At 47.2% G+C, this 14,916-nt stretch overlaps 1 protein-coding gene across 2 annotated transcripts in view; it reads right to left on the minus strand.

The window, feature by feature from the left end:
* HLF (HLF transcription factor, PAR bZIP family member) overlaps nucleotides 1-14,916 on the minus strand; it is a 52,444-nt gene that overhangs the window by 5,657 nt on the left and 31,871 nt on the right. For both annotated transcript variants that reach the window (XM_040497080.1, XM_040497081.1), the window contains exon 3: nucleotides 3,743-3,963. In XM_040497080.1, the coding sequence (XP_040353014.1) occupies nucleotides 3,743-3,963 (221 nt within the window). The remainder of the gene's footprint in view (nucleotides 1-3,742; nucleotides 3,964-14,916) is intronic.

Consider the following 14,916-nt stretch of genomic DNA (forward strand, 5'->3'; position numbering starts at 1 on the left):
CTGTCACCCAGAATAAGTGAGTTGAGGCCAGTTCTTTCCCTCCCCCAGGATTACAAGGGGCAGCTGGCATTGGAGGAAGTCACATGGCTTGGGACCATGGCTGCAAGGAAGGCCCAAGGTCAGTGGTCTATGCCGATACCTGTCCATTACCCTTGGTAAACATCTGCCCTGCACAAAGACAGAACGTGTGAGACAGAATGCCCGTGCAGGCCCCTTGTGTCAGCCACTCACAACCTGGTAATGTTATTTGTAAAGCACGCCCAGCTTTCTACATGTTTCATAATAGTATCTACCAAAGTGAAAAAAGATCTTCATAAGAGCTGGTACCAGCATCCTTCTTTCAGAGAAGAAGGCTGTCCTTTGAAGAATGCCTGGATAAGTCAGCTCGGGGCAGGTGTGCTGTGGCCATTGGTGGGATTTGCCGTTTGTGCTTGGGAAAGGGGACAAGGGGCTGAAGGAAGGGGGGAGAGGCCTGACCAGCTGGTTGGGGCGAGCAGGGAGGAGCTCGCCCCAGGACTGCACAGGAGGTAGGAAGACCTGAAGGCATATTAACAACAGTGAAGGCTCCAGTTCTGATGGCAGCTGTTCGGTTACTTGGATAGAAGCCCCAACTCCACCACCCTTGGTAGTCTCAGTGAATCCACCACATTCAATGTTCCTTGGGCATATGGTTTCCAAGATCATGCAAAAGACGGGCTAACTCAGGATGTATCAGTACCCAACATAGAGGAACAGGAGCACAGAGGTGAAGGAGTGCATAAGAATAAGCCCCTGGGAAATGGCAGAAGCTGGGCGAGTGGAGGGAAGGCAAGGGAAGGGGTGTACTGCCATAGGCCACGGAGTTGGTGGCATATGACAGGGTATTATGGGCCAGGGGGTCACCAGCTGACCTCAGGGGAACAACCAACATTTCTGTCTCTTAGAGCTCTTCTCACTTGTAAGGTGCTTTCATTTCCCAGCCTCACCTGTCCACACATGCAGGCGGGCCAGGAAAGGTATCGAGTGGGGACTATCTCAGGTGAGAGGGGAGCCAACAAGAGGAGAGGAGTGGAGCAGAGGACGCAGAAGGCAGGAATGAATGATGGAAGGAGGGGGACCAGAAAAGCCAGCTTGCCTCCCTTTGTTACCAGGGCATGGTTGGGGGAGGGGGAAGCAGGGTATTGAGTGCCACTGACAACTTTGGCGCCACATTCCTGTCCTCTTCTCTATTCCCAGGTGCAGGTGCCATCTGGCTAGCCGGTTGCCCCCACCCAGCAAGGGCCCACCCAGTCCTGCCCCATCGTCTTTCGGAAGGAAGTTCTCGTGTTTGACAGCGCCTCCCCCAGTCAGCCCCCTCCTGAAAACCAGCGATCCCTTTCTCTTGCTAGACTCGAAGTTCCTTGAGAGTAGGAACACTAACAGTTCTGATTCACCTTGGTGTATCCCCGGGGCTTGGAACATACAAGCCTTTGAGATATCTCAGTCAAGTGAATGAATGGACAGTCAAAAGTATTGAGACATCAAGGTGATTAAACCGATTCTCAGCTGGGAATCCTGGTACTGCTTAATTCTCCTGGGGCACGCTAACCCAAAGGAACGGCTCAATAGAGGGGTTCGGGCAGCTGTGGGGAAGACCATTTATTGGCGGGGCTCTTTCACTCGTTTGGTTTGCTCGTCCAATGCTGGGGGCCACCAATATGTCACCCACCCCTAGCTCAGTCCTCTCTACTGGAAGGAAAAATATGTTACAGCTCTGCTTCTTGTTTCACATAAGATCATGGCCTGTGGCCTGAGGCTTCACTCACAACTGAAGAAATCCAAAGACAGTTGGCAGGAGAATGTTCCTGCCAGCTACCCACCTGCCATGGGAAAAGGTCAGGCATGGCCATGACAGCAGTACTATGCATAATTCCAACACATACTGTTTTCACAGGGCCTCTTTGTTGCCAAGGTTACCTGGGTTATTAAGTGGGCTTGCTCTTTGCTTTGAACTTGTAAATCTGGAGACCTGTGAAGGTTTGGCTGGTAGAAGTTTTATCTACTGCTTAGCATCATCCTTCCGAACTACCCTCTGTTCAAAAGGAAATCCATGCTGCATGGCTCCCCAGTTTAGCTGAAGAGGTGAGCTCGAAAATACACACAGGATTGGGTGGCTAAGATGAGGAAAAGCATCCAGTTGAAAGAAGATTCTCAATTTCCCAGGACCCCATGGCCCCTTCTTATCCTATCTTAGTCTTGACCATCAGTTCCCTGACTTGTTTAGATTTTTTTTTTAAGTTTTATTTATTTAAGTAATCTCTACACCCAATGTGGGGCTCAAACTCATGACCCTGAGATCAAGAGTTGCACGCTCTTCCAACTGAGCCAGCCAGGCGCCCCTTGTTTAATTTTGTGGAGTGTTTACTATGAACTTTACTCTTTTGATTCTTAGGGTGACAGCCACTGGTTTGTCACCCAAGAGACCCTGCTGTAGCCCTTGTCAAGGCCAACATGCTGCAGTGACCTTTCTGGAAACTAGAAGACTTCCACTAACTAGCAGTGTTCACCTCACTTAACCCTTCTATTTCTCCATTTCTTCGACTGCAAAACAGCAACTTTGGTCTAACGAACCTCTAAGGTCCCTTTCAGCCCTGACATCTGATGAGTCTGCTACACTCAAGGTAATCTCAAGTATGTAGTCAACAGAAGTGATTTCAATCTGCAGGGTACCTTTTCCTCCAGTGCTCTTTCTAGATGGCAAAAATAGGTAAGAGGTCAAAATTGGTTCCAGGACAACATTCCAAACTCCCATGTTCCCAGCTGACAAGTGACTTTCCATCTGTACCACAGTTAGTTTTGAGAAATGGGGGTCAGAATTTAGAAAAAGGCTAATTATGCCTGGTGTCAATGCCTCCAACATATACAATCAAATCTCTATTGTCCCTATGATTGGAAGGAAGCATAAACACAAGAAATTCTAAGCCATGGCTAATTAAAATTGTTCTATTTTGGGATTAGTAGACATGGCAAAATTTTGGAAAGAATTCTCATTAAATATCATTAAATGTGTCAGATTAATTTTGATTCTAGTTGTATCAGACCTCATAAGGTAAATCTATTTTCCTTTATAAATCATGTGTCCCCTCAACACAGCTGAAAAGAAACAACTTGGAATGAACCTTTTGTTGAGATATTCCAGTGACCGTTATTTAAGATACAGAGTAAACACTGCATATCAGCAACATCAGGGAACCCACCAGCTTCCTTGAGAATATCCCACCCAGGTCCTCTGAGGGTGGCAACATGGAGAGAGGTCTTAGCTCTAGCTGTTGTTCCCTGTGGACTACCGGGAAAAGGCAGCATTGGTTATCAACAAGTTGCCCGAGGGAAGGTAAGCCTTGGAGAACTATTGGCCCAGATGTCCTCTGCAGATAATTTCCTTTCTCTTTCCAACCCTGAAAGATTTTGGGTTTGGGTTGATTTTATGGGGCTTTCAGAGCGTTCCCTGCAGATAGCAGCAGGTTTGTTTCCTTCATGGGTTGTAAATCACGCCAACATTTTTACTGCTTCTTCTCTCTGTGCTATATCAAGACATGAAAGGCATATTTCAGAAGATACCCAGGGAGAAAGCAACTTGCCCACAGTCACATGCCAAGAAACGGGATCAGAAATCACAAGTCTGTGGTTCACTAGCTTGTGTGATCTTCCTAGAGGTCACCCTTTTAATCTGCCTCTTGATCCCACCCTCTGTTTGCCCAAAGCCTGATGACCAGTTCCAATTTACCTTTAGATCATCAGGGATGAAGACTTTACGCGCTTTCTTAATCATGGGCTGTGGCTTCAGTTCTTCCTCAGAGAACTTGCGTTTGCGAGGGTCAAACATTTCCTGGCCAGGGATGCTGGAGAGGGCAAGATCTGCCGGGTCTGGCTCATAACCCACAGGGACCTGGATGGTGTCAGGATCAATGGGACTCGGTGTATTGCGGTTTGCTGGCAACAGCTGACCTGGAACAAGGCAGGAGCTTTAATTCAGGAACACTACCAGCGCCCCAGACAACTCCCTGATGATACTTCGGGATAAGTGGCAAAAGTCTTCAACTTACTTACATATGACTAACACTGTTTATTTTATTCATCCTCACTACGTTACTGAGAACACAGCAGGTTGAGTATGCCTTTACTCATGTCAGATCAGGCAAAAACAAAGACCCACACACATCTGCAAACTAAATTTTAAAAATATGGGGCGCCTGGGTGGTTCAGTCAGTTAAGTGTCCGACTTGAGCTCAGGTCATGATCTCACAGTTCCTGAGTTCTAGATGCGCACCGGGCTCTCTGCTGTCAGCTCGGAGCCTGCTTCGGATCCTCTCTCCTGCTTCGGATCCTCTGTCCCCCTCTCTCTCCTGCTTCGGATCCTCTGTCCCCCTCTCTCTGCCTCTACCCCACTCTCTCAAAAATAAACATTTAAAAAATTTTTCATGCATTCATTCTTTCCAATAACACATTCGTGGAGCACCAGCTATGTGCCAGGTACTCTGACTTTTACCTTTCTCGTGTTTTCCAGGCAAGTCAAGGAATCAGACCCATCACTAGTCAGGATATAGTGAAGGTGCTGAGACAGAAGTAAACATCACGTGCTTCCAGAGTGTGGGGGACAGTATATAACACAAAGGAGGTTAGGGACAATTCCTAGAGGTGACACTTGGTGTAACTGCATCTTGAGACAAAGAGTAATTAGCAAAGAAAGGTAATCTAGGGACAAATACAAGCCAGAGGGCTGCCTTTTTGAGGGGCACAGGTGGTCTTGGGTAGCTGTAGCCCTGACTCAGAGCACAAGATGAAGTGGAGAGAGACATAAATGCAAGAGATATGGTCAGGAGGGTGGGCAGTGGGGATGTTATAAAAGGCCCTGAATGTCACTGAAGGATTCTGAGCTCCAAAGTGACAAGCAGAGCTGAAATCTGCAAAGAAGATTCAGGCAGTGTGAGGAATGGACCAAAGGATAGACGGCTGGAGAGGGGAGCTCGGCTTCCAGGATGCTGTGATGACCCACGTGTGCATCTGTGTTGACAGTGGAGACAGTGGGAAGAGGGTAGGTTCAAGAAGCATTTCACAAATCAGAAAAGATGCAACAGAGGGGACCTGACTTCCACTTGAGGGTTCTGCAACCACTGAAACGCACAAATGTCCCCAGAACAACAGGCTTACTGTGCTTTGGAATGTGTCTTACTGGTGAAAGTGAACTTAATGACAGACTGCGATGTTTACGTGGGCAGCTCTGAATCTTCACTTCTAATTTCATCTGAATTTTACAATTGCCCCTTTCACACCCAGAGAATAAAGGAGAGGATACTGCCTGGCTGTATTTGGCACCCCGCGCCCCCCGCCCCCCGCCCCTCCTTCCTCACTGCCAATGGTTGGACAACGTGTGAAATCTCCTTTAGGCTTCATTAAAACCCACCCCAGGTTGAAGCACGAAGCCATGGGCTCCCATTCTAGCTGAACTATTAAGCCATGCTCATCTGTTTTCTGGAAAGGCCTGGTGGGGAGCCTGCAAAATGAATGTTCTGGGTGACCTTTTAGGTCCTCACTCTGCCTGGAGCTCTCTTTGTATCCTGCTTGCCAAAGAGGAAGAGATGGGCCCCCGAGGCATTGGCGGAGGACAGAGATGTCTCATTAGCCAGCCTGCTGCTCAGCTACAGCTTCTAGAGACTGCTGAGTTCGGTATTGGATGGTGTCAAGCTAGATTTGATCTTGTGCCTCTTGACATCGCCTCAGAAAATGAGCCATATCTGAGTCAAATGGGGATTTTATTTTCCCTTTAGAAATTCTCTTTGAACCAGATAACAAAGCTACCCCAATGCCCTATCACTACCAGCACCACTGCACCAGCATCTCCCCCACAACACACACACACACACACACACGCACGCACATGCGCACGCACACACACACACACACACACACACTCATAGGTGTGTACACCCTCTCCTACCCTCTGGAAGCATCTCGTGATTAGTATTTCCCAAACCTAATTGCTGCAAGTTTTCACGTTCTTCTTGAGGACTTTGGAATTCTGTTAATTATTCTATATTGCAATGTTCTCCTTTATTGCTTCATAAATGTTAAGCTTTACATGCACGCGTGCAAGCGCGCGCGCACAAACACACACACACACACACCTCTCCTCTACCAGACAACGTGGTCTTTCATGTTTTATCTACTTTATCCCCACCCCTCCTGACCATGGTACCTACTTCAGAGCTCAGCTTCTACCAAGTGTATTCCTCATGTAACGGTGGCCCACTGGGACGCTGGGCTCTGAAATTCATTCGTGGACATTCTAGCAACAACATAGGCCGAACCTTAGTTGGGCATTCTTTCTCCCCAGCCCTTTCTGCAATGGAAGTAGGTCATGCCTCCCTGCAGAATGCAGAAAACCTACTGGACAGTAGATGAGCTCAACGGCTTCCCTAGCGTCAAACAGCACATGGCAATGGACCCGAGTGAACCTGAGAAACACATCCAAATCCTCTTTCTCCCCAGAGACACCCTTGTGTTTACCTACACTTTCTACTGAGTCAACTCTGCTGGACTCATTTTTCCCCCTTTCGTTCCAAAATGTCAACAGTTGGGTAATGGAAAGGAGGACCTTTATTATTTTGTCTTACCTTTGCAGATTTTCAAATGTTTAAATAAGAATTTTCAACCTAAGAATGTATCATTCCATGCGTTTTTTAAATTACCAAGGATGTTCACTGTAAAACTATAACAAATGCACAAGTGTGTCAAGAAGTGCTCCTCCCCCCTGCCTCCAATCCATCTTACTATTTTTCCCAGAGGTGACTGCCCTTAACTGCTTGGTGAAAACCTTAGTTTTTACACATATGATTTAATTCAGTAGGATGATACTACCCACATATCTTAAATTACTTTTTCAACATACCATACACAATTTCACATGTTCTTTTTAATTATTTACTTACTTAAGTTTATTTACTTTGAGAGAGAGAGGGAATGCATGAGTAGGAGAGGGGCAGAAAGAGAGAAAGAGGGGGAGAGAGAATCCCAAGCAGGCTCTGCACTGTCAGTGTATAGCCCATCATGGGGCTCAAATTCATGAAACATGAGGTCATGACCTAAGCCAAAACCAAGAGCTTAACCGATTGAGCCACCCAGGCACCCCAACATGCATATGTATTTGTACATGTATATTACTCTGTATTTTTCTTTAATATAACTATAATGGATTTATGTTTTCAGAATTGTGAGTCACCTGGAATTTAATTTTTTATACACTATAAGCAGGGGTTTTACTTAATGTTTTCCAAATGTCTTAATATAATGATATCAGTAAAGCTGGATATTTGGTAAGTCAAGTTTACACCCCTTATTGTTCTCTTTAGAAATTTTTCTTTGGATGGGCATTGAGGAGGGCCCTTGTTGGGATGAGCACTGGATGTTGTATGTAAGCAATGAATCATGGGAATCTACCCCCAAAACCAAAAGCACACTGTATACACTGTATGTTAGCTAACTTACATATATATACAAATATTTTTTTCATATATATATATATATATATATATATATATATATATATATATAAGAAAATTTTCTTTGGTATTCTTACAGTCTTCAGGATGAATTCTAGAATCCACCTATTAAGTTATCTTTAGAGATTTTGAATGAAAACTACATGAAAGCTATGAGTTCAGCTGGGGACAAGTGAGGTCTTTAAAATATTTACTATACCCCTAGCATAACTTTCTTTTTTCTTTTTTTTTTTTTTTTGTCTTTTTCTTATATCTAGCAGTTAAGGCTTATAGCATTCTTCATTTTAACTATTCACGTTTATTGCTAGGTACATCCCTTAAATGTTTTATAGTAGTTGTTCCTAGTGTAAATTTTCACTTACCTCCTGATTGGTTATTGCTGGCATCTAGGAAGCTACTGGTTTTAAAATGCTGGGTTTTATATCCAGCCACTTTACTCTCTTATTAGTCCTAATTGCTCTAGCATTGCCAGCTTACTTTTCTAAGAGAAAACTAATATAATCTTCTGCCTCTAGGGAAGTTGTTGCTTCCTCTCAATGTTTATAATTCCTACTTTTTACAAAACCTCACTGCATCAGTTAGGCTCTGCAAGACAAGGAGGAGTAAGACAAGTAAATACCGGAGATTCCTGCCTGTCCCAGACTTTAATGGAAAAAGTTTTTAGGACGTCCTCTGAAGTATTAAAGCATGAAGGCCTGTTCCTGCATCCAGATAGCTGCAGCATGACAAACTAAGGCAGTCCCAACATATTATATTGAGAGTTTCTTTTTTTTCTTTTTTAAATCAGGAATGGTGCATGAAATTTCCTCAAAGGCCTTTTTAGAATCTGTTGTGATGATTGTGTGGTTTTCTCCTGTATTTATTAAGTCTGAGCTTGATATTTCTCCAAGGCTTTCTTTGAAAGGTCTATGGGGGACGAGATCAACCCCACGACATAGACTCTGCAGTTTTCTGGTACACTGTTTTCTTCTTTCTAAAAACATCTTGATGAAAGTCACTTCCAAAAGGGCCAGGGAGGATTTCTGGAGGAAAGGACGGAACAAAAGGGCTCAAATCTGGAATAAGATTAGAAATCACCTTCAAACCCAGAACTGGCCTCCACTTCTGTCACAGATTAGGCATGACTAAACCTCCAACTAGTGTAACTGAAGATCAGCCATTTCTTATTCTTCTATACTTTCACAAGAATTTAGCATCTCGTGTTCAATTGGCCGATTGGCTAGAAGTCAGCAATGAATGGGAACAGCAGTGATCTGTGTCCTTATCTCTTCTCAAGTCAACAGTTTGTTTAATTGATGGCTGCCTCAAAGTAGTTGGTTATAGCTGTACTTGCTATTTCGTCCTCAAGGCTACTTGCAACACCTCCAATCTTTTTGTTGTGCTTCTTGTTAAGTAAATAAAACCTTACATCTGCAGCAGTAATGGCAGGACAAATAGTACTCCAGTGTTTATCACTGACAAGCATTATTCTCTATAAAGGAAGGCTGAGAAAAGAGAAAGTAATCTGGTTTTGGCCAAAGTGTTCTCTATTAGCACTGATGGGTGAACTTCCTTGTGATTTAAAGTTTGGTCCCACATCTTGATCCAAAATCTTTCTCTCCTCCCCATAACCAGTTTGTGGTCTGTTTGCTTGTCATCACCTCCTGGACCCTGGGTGGTCCTAATTTGAATCAGCACCATTTACCCTCTCTGCACCCACGGTTTTCAGAAGAAAACTGCCATGGGGGGCACAGCCTATTTCACTACAAAACACACCTGCTTCTGAGAATCTCTTAGAGTACAGGGAGCCAATTAACTTAGAAGACTGTAGTAACACTAGAGGGTCCCTAAAGAGTGCTCACAATATGTATAGAGATTAAATAAAACTCTCACAAGTACATCCTAAGGATATGGGCCTCCTGGACATGGAGGCCAATTAGCTGGGCTCTGTTCCGATGGCAGGAACCTATTCTCTTGTTCATCAAGCAGTCTGCAAAAGCAGCTACGTGCTAATGGATAAAGGTCTCACCCTTCCCTCTACCCATGTTCCATTCCATGTGACTTTGCAGTTCCAGGCAGAGTCTATCTCCTTACCCCTTGAATCTGGGCTGGCCTTGGGACTTGTACTGCCCAACACAGTGTGGCAGATGTGGCAGTGTCAGTTCCAAGGCTGGACCTAAAGAGGCTTTGCATGCTCCTACCTCTTCTCTCCAGCACTTGGCACAAACATGCTCAGTCCAGCCTCCTAGGGAGTGAAGGGCCCATGGCCAGGCTAGGTCAGCTCCCTCGAGGTGTGAGTCCAGCCCTGATCAGCAGAGCCATCTGACCAACCCATAGCATTTCCAAGTAGGTAAACAATAAACCTTCATGTGTGCATGCTACTGGGTATCTGCGACTACCTGGTAAATACAATCAGGAGAACAGAAGACTGATCTGCAGAGCTGGGCTACTGCATACAGGGAGATGCTTATACAATAGCGTAAATAGCACAGCAGGGTTTTTCAATGTATGGGGTAGTGGCTAAACTGTGAAGTGAGTCAGACTTGGGTTTCAATTCTGATTCTGCCATCAGTATGGTATCAACTTGGGTGTTTGTGAATAAAGGACCAGAAAGAAATACCCCCTCCCCCATTTCCTAATAAGGTCTGCTTTAAGGAACAGAACTATTGGGGGTTGCCTGGGCGGCTCAGTCAGTTAAGCGTCTGACCTCGGCTCAGGTCATGATCTCACGGTTTGTGGGTTCGAGCCCTGCATCGGGCTCTGTGCCAACAGCTCAACCTAGAGCCTGCTTTGGATTCTGTGTCTCCCTCTCTCTCCGCCCCTCCCCCGCTCACATGCTTTCTCTCTCTCAAAAGTAAATAAACATCAGAAAAAAAAAAAAAAGGGAACAGAACTATTGGTGTCTCCCCTTCCCCCCCTCTGGCTTTTTTAAAATTTCCCTCTCTGAGTTTCTTCATCTGCAAATGAAGATTACTATGCCAGCCTCATGGGGTTGTGTGAACAATGAATGAGATAATATGTGTATAAATAAAGTGCTTAACACAATGCATAGTACCTGGAAAGTACTCAATAAATGATCTATATATAAATACAATTACAAAGTAGATGCTGTAATCACAGATGGTTAAAAAACATGGAACAGGCTGTGCCCCCTTGTCCAAGCCAGCCCAGTCTCCCCGGAACCACTGCCCCATCCCCCTAGCTGCTCCTTTTCCTTCCATTCGTGTCTCCACAATGCACTCTCCACGCAGCTACCAGAAGGTATTCTAAAAATGCAGACCTATGCAGGGCACTCCCCCATACCAAAACCCTCCCAAGGCTTTCCATTGCCACATATGATAACATTCAAGACTCCCCCTCACTCAATATGCTTAGCCATGCTGGCCTTCTTTCTACTCACAGAGCCCAAGTAGGACCCACCCGGGCCTTTGTACTTAGCGTTCTCTCCCCCTAAACCGTTCCTCCCCTGCTCTCTGCCTGCCTGTCCTTTTGCGTCATTTAGACACCAGCTCTCTGCATCTCCTCTGTCCTCTGACTTCCCCCCCCACAGCACTCGGCCTTTCCAACCACCCATCCCATCACCTTTACAATATCTATCTCGCCCAAAACTGTCTTTTCTACTTCCTTGACATTTGGTGACCACCCCCCTCCACCTGTACAGAAGCTCCACAGGATGGAGACCTTGTCTTATTTGCTGCCCTGTCCCCAGATTCTACAGGCGGCCTGCATCCGGGTGGCACACAGAGCACACTCTGGAGTAACCAGAAATAAAGACTCCTAGATCCTAAAAAGGACTGTTTGGGGACACGGGGGCTATTTTTTTTTTCTTTTTATTATATTTTTGCAGGTTGTCTATAGTGAGCACCTTTCACTTTCAAGGTCAGAAACTAAAACCTTATTTTTTAAAGAATGGACTTTGCTACACTTCATACATAATATTTTCAGGAGCCCATGTTAGATGTGGTTGAGAGAAGACCATTCGAGTCCCTAGAAAGGAAGAAGAGAAGGAAGAGGAGAAAGAACAGACCAAAGAGGGAGAACAGAATGGGACAGAGGGAGAACAGGAAGGGGGAGAACGAGGAATTAACAAACTAAAGCAGGAATACAAGGATGAATGAAAGAAAAAAAATGGAAGAAGCGGGGAAGGAAGGAAAGGAAGAAGGGAGGGAACATGAAAGGACAGAAGGGCATAAAAAAAGAAAGGAAGAAAGAAAGAGGGTGAGAAAGAAAAGATTTAGCTGAGGACTGAAATGGGAAATGTCCTTCTAGACCCCAGCTCCTGGGAATCCATCATGACCCTAACACTCTTCAAGCGTCCTGAGCCTTATACAGCAGATACACTGACGTTAAGGCAAAAACGAATCTCACACACACACCCACCCACCCTTGTGTCAGATTCAGACAAGGTTCCAGTACGTGCCGTCCATGACTGCTGAACAGATGCACCAAAAGGCACGCTACAAAGATGGCTTTGATATAAGTAGCTCTTTTCCTGCAACGCCCTGAGCACAGTAACAGACTGTCAACAGAAATATGGGACCATCAGTGAGCATCTCCTGGAGTCCGTGGGCTGGTAGCCGGGCCTGCCCCACCCACGGGTAAGCAATGTCAGCTATACTGCTGATGACTGGGTGGGGCCCTTACTCTCCACCAGGCCCCTCTGATGGGTGGCCTCATTTAATCCTTACAATGGCTGCATGAATGTGGAATTATTAGTATCCCCATTTTCCTGACGTGGAAATAAAGGGATGCAAACAGTTTAAGACAAGCTCGGCGGTGCTAAATAATTTGCCAAAGGTTGCGCAACTAGCAGATGAAACAGGGACTCATCTTCTGATTTTTCTGACTCTGAAACCCAAGTTTTTAACTGTGTAAATGCCCCAGAAGTGGGGGCCAGAGAGCCTAACCCTGGGCCAGTGGAAAGCAAGGGACTTTGCGCTTCCGGAGTGAGAGTCCTGCGTCAGGACCCGGGCTTGGAGCCTAATGTGCAACACTGAACTGACCCGTTAGCCTGCCCCACGGGGGCGGATTGTGTCCCACATTTTATGGATGAGGAAATGTTTGGTCAGAGAGGTGAAACCACTTGCATAAAGTCATGCAGCTAAAAAGCTGGGGGGAGGGGCAAAGGTTGGGTAGAGTTCAGACTCCAAGTCCACTTGATCCACAGTGGACCCATGCCCTTTCTACTCTGCTTTCCTCTCAATGGGACAGAAGAGGATAAGAAGGACTCTGAGGGTTCCCTTCTAACCCGACATGTGCAAGCAAGATGGACCCCCAAAGGGGTGGGAATAGCCTCCTGCCATGGACAAGAGCCCCCAGGAAGTTATGGCCGGCCAACCACTATTTTCCCCTCCCTCCTTCTCTCCCCTCCCTCCCCTCCTCCACTACCTCAGTCCCCCTGAATGGCCAGCCTGTGCTAAGGGCACATCTGCCTTTGACAACACCACTGCTGGCCACGGGGTCAGGGCTACTGTCCACACTATGTCTCGCTCACTGGCATCTTAACGAGCTTCTGGATATCCAGAGACCATGCCTCACAAGAAGAAGGGCAAGGATTCCTGGAAGGGGAGGGTGTGTAACATACTGTTGTGTGGATATGAAGGTTGCCTCGTGGGGGAAGCGTGTTTTACATCTATACCCTTAAATTATCACTATGCCAATTAGTGCTTGGCCTGGGCTTAGGCAAAGAAAGTCAGCTGGAACTCTGTTTCTGAGGCTCAGCTCTGGCCTTCATCCCTCTGCTGTGACCTGTCCTGCGAGTCAGCACGGTTCATCAGAAAGCTCAGACACACTTGGACTCATCATGGCTTTGCCCCTAAATGGCTCTGTGGCCTGCGGCTGTCGCTGCACATGCAATTTCGTTCTCTCCTCTGCTGTGTAGGGCTGGATGGGGTGGGCAGCAGGCCGGAAAGCAAGTCCCCGTGTCCCTCCCTCATGCGCCCCAGTGCCTGCTCTCCTGTAGCTGCAGCCCAGGCGACCGTGTCCCCCCATGTGACCCTAGGGCCAGGACAAGCACTCTGCCCTGAGATTGTGCAGCAGTACCCGAAATGGCCCTGACTTGACTCGGCAGCTCCTAACTTGGCAGGAGCCGGGACCAGATTAACGAGGCCTCTCATTCCAAGGGTGTTTATCATCATGCCTCTTGCCAACGGTGTCAGCAAGAAAGCTGCCTCCTTGAACTGACAGGAAGGTGAGGCCAGAGGAGCTCGTAAGTGCAGCCTGTTTCAAGTCAGTCAAGTGGGGGGCAGAAGTTTCAGCTAGTGGTCAGAGCACACATGGGCCTACTGGCCTTCTCGCCATGGCTCCTGAGACAGAGCACCCTCCACCTCCTCTCCTTGGGGCCCGTGGCCTCCCCCCGTCCCTGCCACAGCACCTCAGGGTGCAGAGGAATAAAGCCGGGCTGGAAACGAACTCAGTGTCAAAGACTGAGGCCCAAGTGAGGCACATTTCCGATCAGGCCACACTGGCCCAGGGCGGGTATGTGGGGTCGTGAATGGGTAACAGGAGGCACTGTCTTCTTCCCACACACTCATGCCCCTGCCCCCACTCCACCCCAAAGCTCTGGCGCTACAGCAGGGGAAGATCGGGCCCCCTGGTTTCTTCTGTGGGTGCAGGGAATGCACGGTGGGGTAAAGACCCAGGAACTGGAAGGTTAAATCCCAGCCACCTGCTGGCTAGCTCAAAGTCTTTGGATCGTTTTGTGCTCCAGCTATCCCTTCTGGAGGAGGGCAGGCCCTATCCCTCCTGAGGCTGCCATTGTGACCATGGGAGTGGCAGACAATGGCCATCTCAAGTCTCCCTGCAGCTCCATGCACTAGACGCTAAGCAACAAGAAACACGTGGAGAGGACCAAGTGGACACTGAAGTCCAGTGTGTGCTCACCGTGGGCCCCTCGTCGGACCCCCGCCACGGGCTGCATGGCGGTGGGGAGGGGGGGATGCAGTCAAGACCGACCGCGTTCCGCAGAGGAGCAGTGACGGGCAGGGGCTCCCGCTCGCACTGACTGTTGCATCTGGACCTAGTTCGACAGCATGTTGCGTCTCTTGGGCCTCAGTGCACCCTCCCGAGGGCCCTGGGAGGCAGGCAGAGCCAATGGGCATGTTTTCCAATGGAGAAAGCCCCTAAGGGATTTACCTGGGTCCCTGTAGGATGGGGCTACTTTCTGATCAAGCAGCGAAACAAGCTCTCGCAACCTGGAGTCTATTTTCAGAGGCTCTTTCCATTTTTAATGACAATGTACACCACTTGAATCAGCACCACCTAGGTCCCCGGAGTCTCTTTAATTGTCTGAGTTGGTGAAAATGTGCAGGCCTAGTCATTTGAAACCGGCAGTTTCCAAGATGCTGCCATGGCGTGTTATCAAACTGTCTATTCTCCTTTGGGCTATGTTAAATTTTTTGTTTGGATTGAGAGGAGGGAGTGA

The sequence above is a fragment of the Herpailurus yagouaroundi genome, unplaced genomic scaffold, assembly GCF_014898765.1.
Source record: "Herpailurus yagouaroundi ecotype Mexico unplaced genomic scaffold, PumYag 189, whole genome shotgun sequence".
Lineage (NCBI taxonomy): Eukaryota > Metazoa > Chordata > Mammalia > Carnivora > Felidae > Herpailurus > Herpailurus yagouaroundi.